The 15,623-nt window shown below is 38.6% G+C and overlaps 1 protein-coding gene across 1 annotated transcript in view; it reads left to right on the top strand.

The window, feature by feature from the left end:
• ND-B15 (NADH dehydrogenase (ubiquinone) B15 subunit) overlaps positions 1-15,623 on the top strand; it is a 65,887-nt gene that overhangs the window by 31,776 nt on the left and 18,488 nt on the right. The window contains exon 2 of the mRNA XM_090370650.1: positions 9,287-9,430. Within this exon, the coding sequence (XP_090226776.1) occupies positions 9,287-9,430 (144 nt within the window). The remainder of the gene's footprint in view (positions 1-9,286; positions 9,431-15,623) is intronic.

Here is a 15,623-nt window from a genome sequence, read left to right as displayed (position 1 = left end):
AAATTCCAGTCAATATCTGGGAAATTAAAATCTCCCATTATAAGACACTCTGATTTACTGGCCCACTCTATTTCCCTGTACAGTTCCTTATTATACTCATCAGAGTCATTAGGCCTATAGCACACTCCTACTCTCAATTTTGATCTCCCAATGTTTATGTCACACCAAACTGACTCCACACTGCACTGTCCAGCGATGTCGACTGGCTTCACTTCCTTGGTTTTTATGTGTTTCTTAACAAATAACATAACCCCTCCTCCCTTCCTATCCTGTCTATCCTTTCTGTAGACGTTGTACTCCCCAAATTGCAGTTCTGCATCCCTTATATCTGTGTGACACCACGTCTCTGAAATCCCAACAATATCTGCCTTCGATGTTTTGAGCAATACCTCAAATTCATCAAATTTATTTACTAAACTCCTAGCATTGGTGTACACGCAAGTATACCTGCACCTGTTTCTATTCTTAGCTACCCTAACACAACCCATGTGTTTACTTGTACCGCAATGACTCCCGGCAGTCTCTGAAATACCATGCATCTTGTTTTTCAGGCTTCTGCTCATTCTAATAGAAGCAGTGCAAGAATCTCTTTCACCTCTGCCAGTGGCTACTGTCAATCTATTGGTCTTTGTCTCCCCCCAAGCTAGCAGTTTTCCGACCCACCTAACACTGCCTCGATAGCATCAGCAAATATTCTTGCACCCTTTCTATTTAAGTGTATCCCAATCCTGTAGAAGCAATCTCTCCTGTTAACAAGTACAGTCCAGGCTGAAAAAAATTCTACTCCTTGAGCCTTGCACAATCTTTCCAGGGCCGAATTGATCGACAAGGCTCTCATCATATACTCCCTCCTATCGTGTCTGGGCAGAATTGCAGACACTTTCAAATTCAACCCTAATTCTCGGCTTTTGTTCAACAGTGACCTGTACTTGTTAAGTAATTCTGCCGGTCTCCTACTCTTAATCAAAGGAGGATCAAAGGGTGACACAGTAATTGCAGACCTGTTAGTTTAACTTGTGTTCCGGGGAAATTAATGGTGGAGGCACTGGTTGAAGAAGCACTGCAAGATCATCTAGACAAGACTGCAGTTATAGCTCAGACACAACATGTATTTGTTAAGAGGAAGTCTTGTCTGACCAATTTGATTTGGATACTGTGATGTGGTCACAAAGGAACTAGATGCAAAAATTTGCTATCATATACAGTAGACTTTCAGAATAACGGCACCTTTGGGGATTCAAGATGCCATTATCTAGAAAGTTTTTTATTTTTAATATATTTAATGCAAAATAATAAGGCTAAATAAGAAATAGAGATATTAAGAATGCAATGTTATGAACTGCATATAAAAAAACATAAACATTTTGATGATCCAATGTTATATTCTGCCATTAATATATTCCTACTTATGCCCTGTTCTATTTTCTTCATTATATCAAATTTAGTCTGCATGGGTAGTACAGTGGTATTGTCACTGTCCTCCCCACACCGAGTTGAAAAGACCTGGGTTTGAATCCCGTCGATCACACAAGGAACTTTTATGCGGTTTTTTTCACTCCGTGGCTGAGTTAGATGGTCTCAGGCATAGATAGCCAAGATTTCCCTCCCAGAAACTGGGGTTCTTTGTCCAGCAAAACAGGCAAATCGAGTAGAGAGCACACACAATTTACAAACACAATACATGTGGGTATATAAATTAACTTTTCCAAGTGACCTTATTGTAATAGTTTGGATTATATCAAGTTTGTCACTAAGCTTTAATGTTGTTTTACTTTTCTTCTGTGTATGAGGTTTATTAACCATTGTGAAGGGATTTTTAATTTAAAATAAATGTAAAATAGTGGTATAATCTGTGATATCAGTACAGAATTCATTTTCAAAAATGTGACTTTTTTTTTTTTTTTTTTTTGGCACTGCAAGACATCTGAGGTGTATGTAAACATCTGATCTCAATGTGCCCTTACCTTGAATGTTCTGTTATTTGGGGTGTCGTTATTTCGACAGTCTGCTGTACTTGGATTTTGGGAAAGCTTTTGATACTGTTGCACATGGAAAACTACTGTACAAATTGGAGCAATATGGCACTAAGGGCAAATTATACAATACTTTCTTGTATAAAGTGGTGGTTGAGTGGGAGAAGACAGTGGTAATCAATGGACACTGCTCTGTGTGGACTAATGTTATTAGTGGAGTCCCCCAGGGTTTGGTCTTGGGCCCATTGTTGTTTTCTGTATTTATCAGTGATATTGATGAAGGCATATCAGGGTTAATGTCCAAGTCTGCAGACAATATGAAGGTTAGCAGGGTTGTTAATGACATTGACAGTACACTACTGCAACAGGATCTGGAAAAGCTGAGCAGATGGGATGAGAGGTGGCAACTGATGTTTAACATTAACAAATGTGAAGTACTGCATATTGGTAGCAGTACCCCAGAGTAACATACCAACTGGGTGGCACTACAGTCAGATATGAAGTTTTCACCTTGAGTACTGCATATAAGTCTGGAAGCCTCAGTTTAGGAAGGATGTAGAGCTGCGGAACGCGTACAGAGAAGGGTAATGAGATTGGTCATGGGAACAGTGTTGCTGTTACCAAGAAAAGGCTTCAATTCTGCAAATTGGAGTGGCTAGAGACTAGGCACCTGCGATGTGATCTAATTGAGTTGTATAAAGCCTTGAATATTTGAGAAACCTCAATGCTGATAGGATTCTTCCTCTTGCTCAGATTACTCATCTGACAGGGCATAAATTCAAATTGAAGAAAGACAGTTGCAGAATAGACTTGTGGAAATTTGCCTTTAGCTAGTGGGTGGTTAATAGTTGGAACAAACTTACATCTGTTGTAGTGGATGTCAAATTAAATAAGTTCAAGGTAGAACTAGACAAACATTTGAAGTGAATGGATGGGTGAAATGGGAAAGGTTTTCTTTCTTTCTTTCTTTTTTTTTTTTTTTTGGCTGATGCTATATAAGCTTGCTTTCTTGTATCATATGCCTCTACTAATGCTAATAATAATTAAAACTTATTAGCATTAGTAGAGGTATAGGATGCAAGAAATCAAGCTTATGCAGCATCAGCCAAAAAAAAAAAAAAAAAAAAGAACCCATGTCCATTTCACCCCTCCGTTCGTTCGAAATACCTGTCCAGCTGAGCCTTAAATTTATTTATTTATGCTATGAACTTTGACAACAAGGGATGCAAGTCTGTTCCACCAACCAACTACCTGCTGGCTAAAGGCAAATTTCCACATATCTATCCTAATCTGTCTTTCCTCAATTTGAATTTATGCCCTCTCAGGTGATTATTCTGAGCAAGGGGACGAATCCCATCAGCATTGAGCATACTCAAACCATTCAAGGCTTTATACACCTCTATCAGATCACCTCATCGGTGTAATTTGCAAAACTTAAGCCTTTCTTCGTAAGAGCAACTCTTTGTTCCATTCACTAATCTTGTTGCCCTTCTCTGTACTCGTTCCAGCAGCTCTACATCCTTCTTGAAACAAGGCCTCCAGACCTGTATACAGTACTCAAAGTGTGGCCTGACCATTGCCTAATACAAGGGAATAATCACCTCCTTATCACTGCTAGAAAAATTCCTGTATATCATTGACAAGACGCCATGAGCTACTCTTGCAGCCCATCTGCACTACTCAGAAAACTTCATATCTGTTTGCACAATTACGCCGAGGTCCTTTTCATTCTCTACTACTGTCAGTGTAGTACCACAGAGTTGATACGTTAATCTGGGGTTACTGTTTCCCATATGTAGTACTTTACATTTGTCAATGTTAAACTTCATTTGCCACCTCTCAGCCCATCTACTCAACCTTTCCAGACCCTGATGCAGCAGCAGCATACTGTCAGTAGGCTCCTTAACAACCCTGCCAACCTTTGTATCGTCTGCAAACTTGGACATTAAGCTTGATATACCATCATAAATATCATTTATAAATACAGAAAACAACAATGGAGCCATCACTGAACCCTGAGGGACTCCACTAATAACATTAGTCCATGATGAGCAGTGTCAATTGATTACCACTCTCTGTCTTCTCCCGCTGAAACATCCCTTTATCCATAGCAGCAATTTGCCTCCAATACCACACTGCTCCAATTTGTGCAGCAGTCTTCCACAGCATGGTTTTTGCTAAGGGGAAGTCTTGCGATATCACAGTTATTCCTTGCATTCAGTTCCTTTGTGACTACATCATAGTATCCAATCAAATTGGTCAGACAAGACTTCCCCTTAACAAAAACCATGCTGTGTCCGAACAATAACTGAAGTCTTGTCTAAATGATCCTGCAGTGCTTCTTTAACCAGTGCCTCCATTAATTTTCCTGGAACAGAAGTTAAACTCGCAGGTCTATAATTACTTGTCAGCCTTTGATCCTCCTTTGTGAATTGGGGTCACATTTAGGTACCTCCCCTGAGTCCAAAGAAGCTCTCATAATTATGGCTAAGGATTTGCTTACTTCCTTTGCTGCCTCCTTTAATATAACTGGATAGATCCCATCCACCCCGGGTGTGCCTTTTTTATGTTTATCCTCAACAATTTCTCCTCCCCTTTCCTCTCAGTTATTACAAAATCATCTAGCTCATTGCCAGAGTTTATTTCACCTGGCATTCCCCTTCCTGAATAACTCCTCATGCGTGAATGTAGATGCAAAATACTCGTTTAGTTTGTTAGCCACCTGAGCAGGATCCTCAACTGTTGAACCATCAATATCCAGTGGACCAATCTGATTCATACCTTTCCTTCTAGAATTTACTTAGGTAAAGAACTCTTTTTTTGTTTTTCTTTGCATCATTTGCCAAGGATTTCTCATAATCTGCCTTTGCCTGCCTAATCTCCTTTGTGACTTGGTTACAGACCAGCTTATATCTATCATAGGTTTCCTTGTCACCCATTAATTTATATGTATCCCATGCATTTTTCTTCTCTGCCATATGTCTCATTAGTTCATCTGACATCCATTTAGGCTTAAACCTTGAACAATATTTCTTAGTTGGTATGTAAAGCCTAGTAGCTTCCAAGATAAATTCTTTCAGTGCTTCCCATTTTGAATTTGCTGTTGGTAACATCATCAGTTGGTCCCCCTGTATAGAATTTAAATACTGTCTCTGACCATTGTAGTCGCCTTTACGAAAGCAAAAACCCTTCCCTTTATCCCTGATGGTAATTACCTCTTCAGTAAATCCCACTTCAGCACACTGTGATCATTGCCACCTAGTGGTTCCTTTATCTGCAGATTCTTAATTCATGAAGAATTACTACTGATAATCAGATCAAGAGTATTACTCCCTCTAGTTGCCTCGCAAACATGCTGATGTAGAAAACAATCATTCAATAAATCCACAAAAGCCTTTCTAGTATGTGAGTGACCAGCCCACAAGTTACGTCAATATCTGGGAAATTAAAATCCCCCATTATAAGACTCTCTGATTTACTGGCCCATTCTATTTCCCTGTACAGTTTCTTATTATACTCATGGGAGTTATTAGGCCTATAGTACACTCCTACTCTCAATTTTGATCTTCCAGTGCTTATGTCACACCAAACTGACTCGACACTGCACTGTCCAGTGATGTCGACTGGCTTCACTTCCTTGGATTTTGTGTTTCTTAACTAATAGCATAACCTCTCCTCCCTTCTTATCCTATCTATCCTTTCTGTACACATTGTACTCCCCAAATTCCAGTTCTGCATTCCTTATACCTTGGGATATCAGAGATGTGGTGCCCACATCTCTGATATCCCAACAATATCTGCCTTTTGATGTTTTGAGCAATACCTCAAATTCATCAAATTTATTTACCAAACTCCTAGCACTGGTGTACACGCAAGTATCCATGCACCTGTTCCTATTCTTAGCTACCCTAACACAACCCATGTGTTTACTTGTACTGCAATGACTCCCATCAGTTTTTGAAATACCCTGCAGCCTGTTTTCCAGGCTGCTGCTCATTCCAATAGAAGCAGTGCAAGAATCACTTTCTCCTCTGCACAGTGGCCACTGTTAATCTATTAGTCCTTGTATCCCCCCCCCAAGGTAGCAGTTTTCCGATCCACCTAACACTGAATTGATAGCATCAGCAAATATTCTTGCACCCTTTCTATTTAAGTGTATCCCATCCCTGTAGAAGCAGTCTCTCCTGTTAACAAGCACAGACCTGGCTGAAAAAAATTCTACCCCTTGAGTCTTGCACAATCTTTCCTGAATTGATCGACAAGGCTCTTAACATATACTCCCTCCTATTGTGTCTTTGCACAATTGCAGACACTTTCAAATTCAACCCTAATTCACGGCTTTTTTTTTTTTTTTCAACAGTGACCTGTACTTGTGAAGTAATTCCGACAGTCTCCTACTCTTAATATCATTAGTGCCAACGTATACAACAATATCACCTTTTGTGCCCTGAAAATATGATATCCGCTCTACAACGTCATCCACCTTTGCCCCGGCAGACATGGCCTGGTCCTGTTCCACCTATCCTTTTTACATACCATGTTCCCCGTTTCCCTGACAATAGTCACCGATAGCTACTAGTTCCTGTGGGACCAGCGCATTCTGCCTTGGGGGTTGCCGCTGTGTTGCATGATGATCAAGTGCAGGCTCTGGCATTGATGTGGGAGCTTGACAGCTTGATGGGCCCCTCAATTTAGATCCTTCGAGGGTATCCACCCTGTCCTTCAAGCTCTCATATAGGCCCTTAACAACACTGAGTTGTCACCTGATTTCCTTACATCGTGCGCACACAAAGACATCCCCCCCATGGCAATATCATGTCCAGTACCAGATTGCTCCACAAACATCAAGCAAGCAGTGCATTTTAAAAGGCTGTGATTCAGAGGGCAACTGCCCCCCCCCCCCCCAGTTCTCCCCTGAGCCACAGCACTCCCAATAGTGGCGCCTCCGTAGCCAGGTGGGAAGGAGCAGCAGTGCGTAGCACACGCTTCTTGATTAGACCGGGGTTCGAGCCCGTGACCACCACCAAATACGGAGGATGCGGAAAGGTCAGGTAATGACCACCGCATATCCCGGAGCAATATGGCCTTAGTTGCTAATGCTCCTAAAAACCAAATAACTAACTAACTCCCAATAGCTTGAGCCTTTTGGTTTTCTGCTCTGGTCTGAGTCATGATTTCGATTTAATTTCAATAAAATTTCAATTTCAGTACAAAATTATAACCCTAAACTTGTATCCCAACACAGTTATAACTCTATATATCTATATATATATTTTTCAGAATCGAGTATTATCTACGAGTTCCGTTTATATAACTTCCGGATCAAGTTATGTATTAATTAATTATGTTACGTTTGTAAAATCTAGGTCGTTATATGTATTTAGTTAAAAAGTACAATTTAATCTTGTTAAACAATGAAGTTTAACAAGATTAATAGATTTTACTGTTTAATTGACACTATACTGTACTATACAGCGCCTCCGTAGCCAGTTGGGCAAGAGTAGCAGTGCATAGCACACGCTTCTTGATTAGGCCAGGGTTCGAGCCTGTGAGCCACCAAATATGGAGGATGCGGAAAGGTCAGGGAATGACCACCGCATATTCCCGGAGCAATATGGCCTTAGTTGCTGATGCTCCTAAAAACCAAATAACTATACTATACTATACTATACTAAACTAAGTCAACGCTATCTAGTTCGGGATATAACGTATCATATAACAATGGTGACGAGTTATGAACAGTAAATCTACGGACACTTAAATATAAATTAACTTCCAAAATCTTGCTGTCTCAATTCAGAATAAACCAAGGATCTTGACTAGGTCTAAAAGCTACTTATAGAAAATAATTTAATATAACAATTGGTCAATAAAGCGGCTAAATATGGCTAAAAAACTTCTCGTTCAGCGTAGCTGCAAAACTTGTAACACGTGGATTGGATACCCTTACCGATTACTAAGTAATAACATACAAAATCTCTCACTTTAAACTAAGTATCGTAACTATGAAAATAAAGCTACTCTAGAAAATAAGTTAATATGCAAATTTAAGCTATTAAAACAGAAAAAACTTATTTCCAGGAGCAGTAAAAACTTCGCCTGAACAAGGCTACTCTCGTTCCCAAAAAGTTGTGGCATAGTTTAAACCTTCAGAGAGAAACTTCTAGCATGACAGGAGATTTTTTTTTTTTTTTTCCCTTTTGGAATAAGTTTTGTCTTGTGGCTTTCCAATTGGTAATGTGAAGGTTCTTCAGAACTTCACAAGCTTATATAAGCTGGTATTTTTTCATCTCTCATGGTAATGTGGTCACTTTTTTAGAAGTATTTTCTAGAACTTCGAAGAATATTGTCACCTTTCATTTGTCACTGACCAGCTTTGTGTACAAATAATCAAAATTAAATCAGAATAAATGTTAGAAGTGCAGTTTAAGAAAATGGAATTAGAGTAATTTAACTTTAAAATCGCAGTAGTTTCTTACGATGAAAGCTGCAATGGTTTATTTCCTGAGCATATTGCTAAGGTGAAATACTCAATAGCAACGATTCCCAACCTTTTTGACCCGCGGAGTCCTTTTTAGAATAAATTTCTATGGAGGAGCTCCTTAGGCTTACCCTATGTTTTCAAGCTAATGTTATTTAAGAGTAGTGTTACGGGGGGGGGGGGGGGGGAAGAGGGGATAGATAATAAGGGAGAGTAAAGTAAAGAGATATTTAAACAATTGTACAATGTCCATGCAATAAAATTATTATATTTTACAGTAAGCCTAAATTAAGACAACGTATAAATACGTTATTTTATTTTATGTCTCCGCAGAGCACAGGTTGGGAACCACTGCTCTATAGGATACATATATCATATATAGCCTATTTCGTATAAATATATCTTATGTAATTGAGGATGTTATTGAGGCAAAATATATTTATTTTATATAAAATTTTTTCCTAAGCATATTATTCAAGATGAAATTTTCATCTTTATTGATATAAACAAATGATTTGTGCCATTCATCACAAATACAATTCACTCCTTAAATTGTGATTGGTTTTTTGCATCGAAACACTAGGAATTGAGTTTCTATGGAAGATTATATTATTTATAATCTTCCATAGAAACTTAATATATAGACCTATTTGGTGTTGCTTGCATCATTCATTATTGAAGCTCAAGAAAATTGTTTGAATAAGTTGAGCTATATAATGAGTTCAGGGGAGGACACCACTCCAACCCATCCTGTTTTAGGGACGTGAGTAAAAAAAGTTTGAGAACCACTGCTCTAATAATGCTTATGATTTTTGTTTGAATTTTATTTCAGTTTGATCCAGCTGTACAGCGATTTTTGGCTATGCGTAATACACAGTTTAAGCATTGGAAACCAACATTCAGTGGATTTGCTACTTATGTTGTAACAACGATACTTCCAGTTGTAGGATTTATTTATCTTTTTAAAACAAGACGGGTAAGTTTGTTTTCGTATGTTCATGCATACGTGTTATTTATATATTTATATACGTGTTATTTATATTATATATAAATGTGTGTTATTTATATATTTATCCTCATTGTTCCTAATGTAGAATATTACTGTACTAATTGTAATTTGTTGCATTTTTCTGTATACTTTTTTCTAAACCAAATATTTTCTTATTAGACAGCTCTATGAAAAAGCTTGGTACTATACCAAGCTCAGTTTTATGAAATCCTTAACTTATTATATTTGCCAGACAGTAAGGTGTGATAGACCCTAAGATGCACGCAGGTTTTAGGAGAATTTTAGGAACAAATGTTTGTTTCCATATATGTGAAACACAAATTAACAAGCAAAGGTGGCATTTTATCGGTTGGAGAGGGGGGTGACCAAAAAATGTCTTTCAGCAGCCCTCTTTCTGTGTTCTTTGCTATAATTTAACACCTCCAATTTGATGCCACTAGTGTACAAAAACTTCTGCCTTGTAATTTTGTGAGAGCACTGCATATCGTTGCACATTTAGCTGTCAGTGGAAAGAAGCAGGGAAGTAAGGATGGGGTGTGGTCAGCGTCTCATATTGAATGTAGAGCACAGCTACATAATTCCATGTAATCCTTTCTAGAAAGAAGTGGGGCTTTTCTTTTATCATTTAAATAAAAAGCAAGTTCTAATGAGATGTGTAAGACCTTGCTTAGATGTGCTATGCAGTAACCCGAGTTGGCCAACCTTTTCCCTGCAGCTTCTCGATATGCCTTGGCAGCATGTGCCACACATAATATTAAAAGTGCACAATGCCACCTAGAGGCATATCCATATTCTACTAGAATCAATACCCCCTCCAACTGCTGATCTGCCACAAGATGTTTTTGCTAACTACGTAAGGAATTATTATATCTGCTAAGCACTTGTAATAAAAAAAAAAATAATAATAACAAACATTACATTTATAAGATAAACTTAATACAAGGGCTGTACTGTTTGCTATTTATAGCCGAGCTGCAGAATTTAAGACTAAACCAAGCTGCATCACACAGCAGCTGCACACATGACTCTATCAACAGTGTCACCTTGGCAGTTGATGCCTGTTCGGTTTTCACCTACATAACAATGGACATGACACACAAGGAACAGTATGCGGCTCTCAAATTTTGTTTCTGTCTCAAGAAAATATCAGCTGAAGCATATGAAATGTTAAAGGAGGCTTATGATGAATCTCTGCTTTTGTATAGCACAGCTCACGGGTGGTTTAGAATGTTTCAAGATGGATGACACAAAAATCAGCGGCCCTGGAGCTCCAACTACTGCTGTCACCACAGAAACCATAACCCTTTCTGTAATCGTGAAAGAATATTGTTGTATAATGTAAATGATTTAATCCATTGCGGAACCTGTGGAATGTTTTCCAAGGACAACCTGGTGACTAATTATAGCTGACCTGGGGATTCTTTTCTTTGTGATCGATGTAAGGAGTGCACCGATCTTAAATTACAATTTGGTGCACTGATGGAACAATTTGAGTCACTGAAAAAATGGGTGCTTGCCCTCGAGAATAATGCATCTGGGAGCTCGTCAGGGACTTAAGACTCCAGCAATCTACCAAGTGATGCACTCCTGATTCATGCCTCAAAACAGAAAATCCAAGTGCAAACTACTCTGGTTCAAAAGGACTTTGTTTTTTTAGGAGATTCTATTGTCAGGGAAATGGAGAATATTTTTTGTAATAAGGACAGGTGGAGTAGAACAAGGGTATGTCTGCCGGGAGCAACTATTTTGCCCAGACACAATAGGGATTATATGTTAAACGCCTTGTGGATTAACTCAAGACTTGAAGGACTCTGCAAGGCTTTGGAGGGGGAAATTTCTATCAGCTTGGCCCACACTTGTAGGTAGAAGGAATTTGTTTTGTGAGACGGGATACACTTCAACAAAGGTGGTGCAAAAGTTTTTGCCAGTATTATTGAGGATACCTTAAAGGTTCAGGGAAAGTGCTAGTTAGGGGGGATGTGGGTAATACTGACACATGTTTATCTGATAGTATTGGTCAAAGTAACTCTTGCACATACCTCAAGAGTTCTTATCTGTTATCCCAACTGGACATATTATCTAGATGTTCTGGGGGCAGAAATGTTTGAAGTGAGTGGATAGCTAATGCCAGGAAAGAGAGCCTAAAAAACGTCAAGGGTTGTGTTAGGGTTCTTAAATATACAAGAACAGAAAGTCTTAATTGTTTACATAGTAATGTTAGAAGTGTCATCAATAAAATGAGCGAATTCGAACTGCTGGTTAAAACAAGTTATGCGGACATAATAGGGCATACGGAAATGTGGTGCCACCCGGAAATAGGGGATGATGAGTTTCAGTACGGCTTGTATAATGTATTTAGGAAGTATAGGGTAGATAGAAGGGGTTGTGGGGTAATGCTTCTTATCAGAAGCAGCCTGAGTGTGACGATAGCTTTCCCTTTGTATGGTGTGAGAAACAAAGGAATAATGCGAGTAGGAGTAATCTACAGACCAGGTGATTGTGAAGATTATGACAAAAGCCTCTACATGCAAATGGAATGGGCAAGTAGCATCAATGTCTTATGGGTGATTTTAATTTGCCTCTAATTGATTGGAGTAAATGAGAAGGAAACTCGACATGAACAAAATTTTTAAATCAACTAGACAACTGTTATTTGTATCAACATGTCAGTGAAGGTACTAGAGAAAAGAATATCCTAGACCTTATCATCACCCATGAATCAGATGACATAACAGGGCTGACAGTAGAGGAACCAGTAGCAGGAAGTGATCAGAGTTCTACAGTGGATGATGAAGAGAGGTAGCAGTAGGTAAAAGGCAAAGGAATGGGTTATAATTTCAGAAAAGGAAATTATGATGCCTTAAGGTGCTACATGGCCTCTATTAATTGGGTAGATATCGCACAGAATGAATACAATTGAACTGTGATATGCTTTTAAAACATTAATCACAGATGCCTTGAATGTGTATTTACCATTAAAAAAATACTCCACGAGGAGGGTTCCAAGTTGGATGAATAGTGAAGTTGCCACACTACTTGAGCAGAAAAAGGTGGCATGGAAAAGTTATAGAGCAATAAAAAGTACTGAAGCCTATAACAGCTACAAGATGATCTGTAATAGAGCCATAGAAAAGGCTCGGCAGGCAAAAGCAATTTATGAGAAATCGCTAGTACACAGAGCAGGGGGGGGATAAGGAATTCTTCACATATATAAATGCTAAGAAGAGCAGGACAAACCAGATTGGACCTTTGAGTAAGGGAAAGGGGATAGTATTAAATACACCAGCTGCCGTTGCAGATGAACTCAACAGTTATTTTGCATCGATATTATAAAACCTTTTGTGGCAATGGGAAATTGTGGGAGCAAAGTTGAAAAAATATGTAATTAATGATATTGAAATTTCACAAGATTATTTAATGAAAAAACTTTCGAGCCTACAGACCAGTAAGGCTCCTGGAGTTGATGGAATATACCTTATAATCTTAAGGGAGGCGGCAAGTTAGTGCATTGAACCATTGATGCTAACTATGCAAGCATCACTAGACTCTGGGGAGATTCCGTTGGATTGGAAAAGTGCCAATGTATCTCCCATACATAAGGGTGGTTCTAAGAGTGAAGTGGGAAATTATCGACCTGTCAGTCTGACTTCAGTGGTAGGGAAAATCATGGAGCAATGATCAAGGGTGGAATTCAGGATCATTTGGATAGAATTGAAATTCTCAAGGATACTCAACATGGTTTTGTAAAGGGAAAATCATGTTTAACAAATCTGGTTCGCTATTTTGAAAGGGTCACTCATGAGCTGGATTTAGGAAATAATTTCAACGTTGTTTATTTAGATTTCAGCAAAGCTTTTGAATCAGTCCCACATGAGCAGTTGTTTTATAAGCTGGAACAGGTTGGAATCACTGGGAAAATCCTTAGATGGATATCAGGATGGCTTCAGGGCAGGTGGCAGAGAGTTGTGATAAATGGCTATTTCTCATATCGGGTTGATGTAAGAAGTGGGGTTTCCCAAGGATCAGTATTAGGACCATTTGTTTTTAATTTTCATAAATGACATTGATGAAGGGATGGAGGGAATGATGTCTAAATTTGCAGATGTTAAAATTGGTAGAGTAGATAATGGTCACTGTCAAGCTGAGCTTCTTCAGAGAGACCTAGATAGATTTCAGGAATTGTCAGAAAAATGGCAGCTATGCTGTAATCCAACAAAGTGTAAGGTATTACACCTGGGAAACAGTAATCTCAAAATAACTTACTCACTTGGAGTTTAACTAAACCCAGTATTGGAGGAAAGGGACTTGGGTGTTACGATATGTTCAGATGAAATTCTCTGAGCATTGTAAACAGGTTGCAAGGAAGGCCCATGGTGCCGTATCGATGATCTATAATCCCATTATAGATCATCGATATGACATCTCATTATATAAGGCTTTGGTTAGACCACATTTGCCGACCGGGTTAGCCGGGTGGGTATAAGTGTCTGCCCAGCAACCCAAAGGTCGCGGGTTTGAATCCTGCCTCGGGCTTGGATCAAAGTACTGCAAAAACCTTGGGAGGTGCATTATATGGCCACAGAAGCCTGATGCGCCAACAACTACCAAAAAAAAAAAAAAAAAACCACACTTGGAATACTGTGTTCAAGTTTGGAGACCGTACCTAAAGAAAGATATCGAGCTTCTTGAAAGGGTGCAAAGACGAGTAACTCACCTGGTGATATTGGCAAAAGGGCATCCTTATGAAGAAAGACTTCGAATATGTGGGTTGCAGAGTTTGGAAACTAGACACCTTAGAGGAGATTTGATTGAGGTGTTTAAGGCTCTAAAAGGCATCAGTAAAATGAATGAGGATGAAATTTTCAAGGGGAGCTGTTTAGATTAAACTGCAGGAAGTTTTATTTTAGCCAGAGAGTTATAAATTACTGAAATAAGTTGCCTACATGGGTGGTACAGGCTGATAGTTTGGGGAAATTCAAAGGACATCTGGATAGTACCTTCGAGTGAGGGAAACGCATAGGATGATGGGTTTAATTTCCTTTTTCTTTTATTAATAATTAGTTTTTTTTTTTTTTTTTTATCATTGTTTTATTCAGTTTTTTTTTTTTTTTTGGTTGGTGCAGCATATGCCATAGGCTTTCTTGCACCATGCAGCCATTACTAATACTAAATACTAAAGATACTGTATAATATAAAGCAGCTGGCAGAGGTGTTGAAAATATGAGTAGGAAGCATGCACGGAATTCTCCATAATCATTTGCATATGATATTTGTGCATGCTGGATTCCAAGGCTACTCACACCTGAGCAACAGCAAGTTGGTACAGAGGTTTATCAGAAGCTGCAACGGATGGTTCTGAAGATGATGAGGTTCTGTACAAAGTGATAATGGCAGATGAAACATGTCTTCATTTCGAACCAGCTCTGTTTGGAAGCCTTCATCATCACCAACACGAAAAAAAGTAAAAGTTGTGGCTTCTGCAGGAAAGGTTATAATCATCTCTTTATTTGACATTCAAGGAATGGTTTACCAGGATATTGTGCGATGTCATACGACTCTTATGGAACCTTACTAAAGAACTGTAATGCACACTTCGCATGATGAGATTTGTCACAAACAGACCCAACTACATGTAGGTGGGTGGATGCTGCATCACAACAGTGTGAGACATCACATTGTTCATACTGTGATCAAGTACTTAATATTAATGTACTCCGTATTAATGTTAAATGTGCTCTTCATCTGCCCTACACCCCTGACATTGCACACTGCAATTTTTATTTCTAAAGTTAAAGGAGCTGCGAGGAAAACTTTTTCTGTGGTCAGAAGAAGTTGTAAAGACGTCAGAGGTGATTCTGAAATGCATGTCAAAAATTGGCCTCCACCATGTTTTAGAAGAATGGCAGAAAGGTTGGAGTAAGTGCATTTCATCAAATGGGGACTACTTTACAGAGGACCATCACAATATGGATTATCAGTTAAGGTATGTTTTGAAAAATTATGATCATTCTTTATTGAACAACCATTGTATATAGGTTAACAAGTAATTTTTGTACTTTTAGAATCAATGTCATGAGGAGTTTTCTGATTCCTTACTTATGTTAAATTAATATAACATCTTAATATTGGTCTATTTTATGCTGTTGTGAATTTTGTCTAG

The sequence above is a fragment of the Mastigoproctus giganteus genome, chromosome 3, assembly GCF_048544385.1.
Source record: "Mastigoproctus giganteus isolate SK-2022 chromosome 3, ASM4854438v1, whole genome shotgun sequence".
Classification (NCBI taxonomy): Eukaryota; Metazoa; Arthropoda; class Arachnida; order Uropygi; family Thelyphonidae; genus Mastigoproctus; species Mastigoproctus giganteus.
The sequence above is the reverse complement of the archived record's forward strand: the minus strand, read 5'-3'. Positions and strand labels throughout refer to the sequence as shown.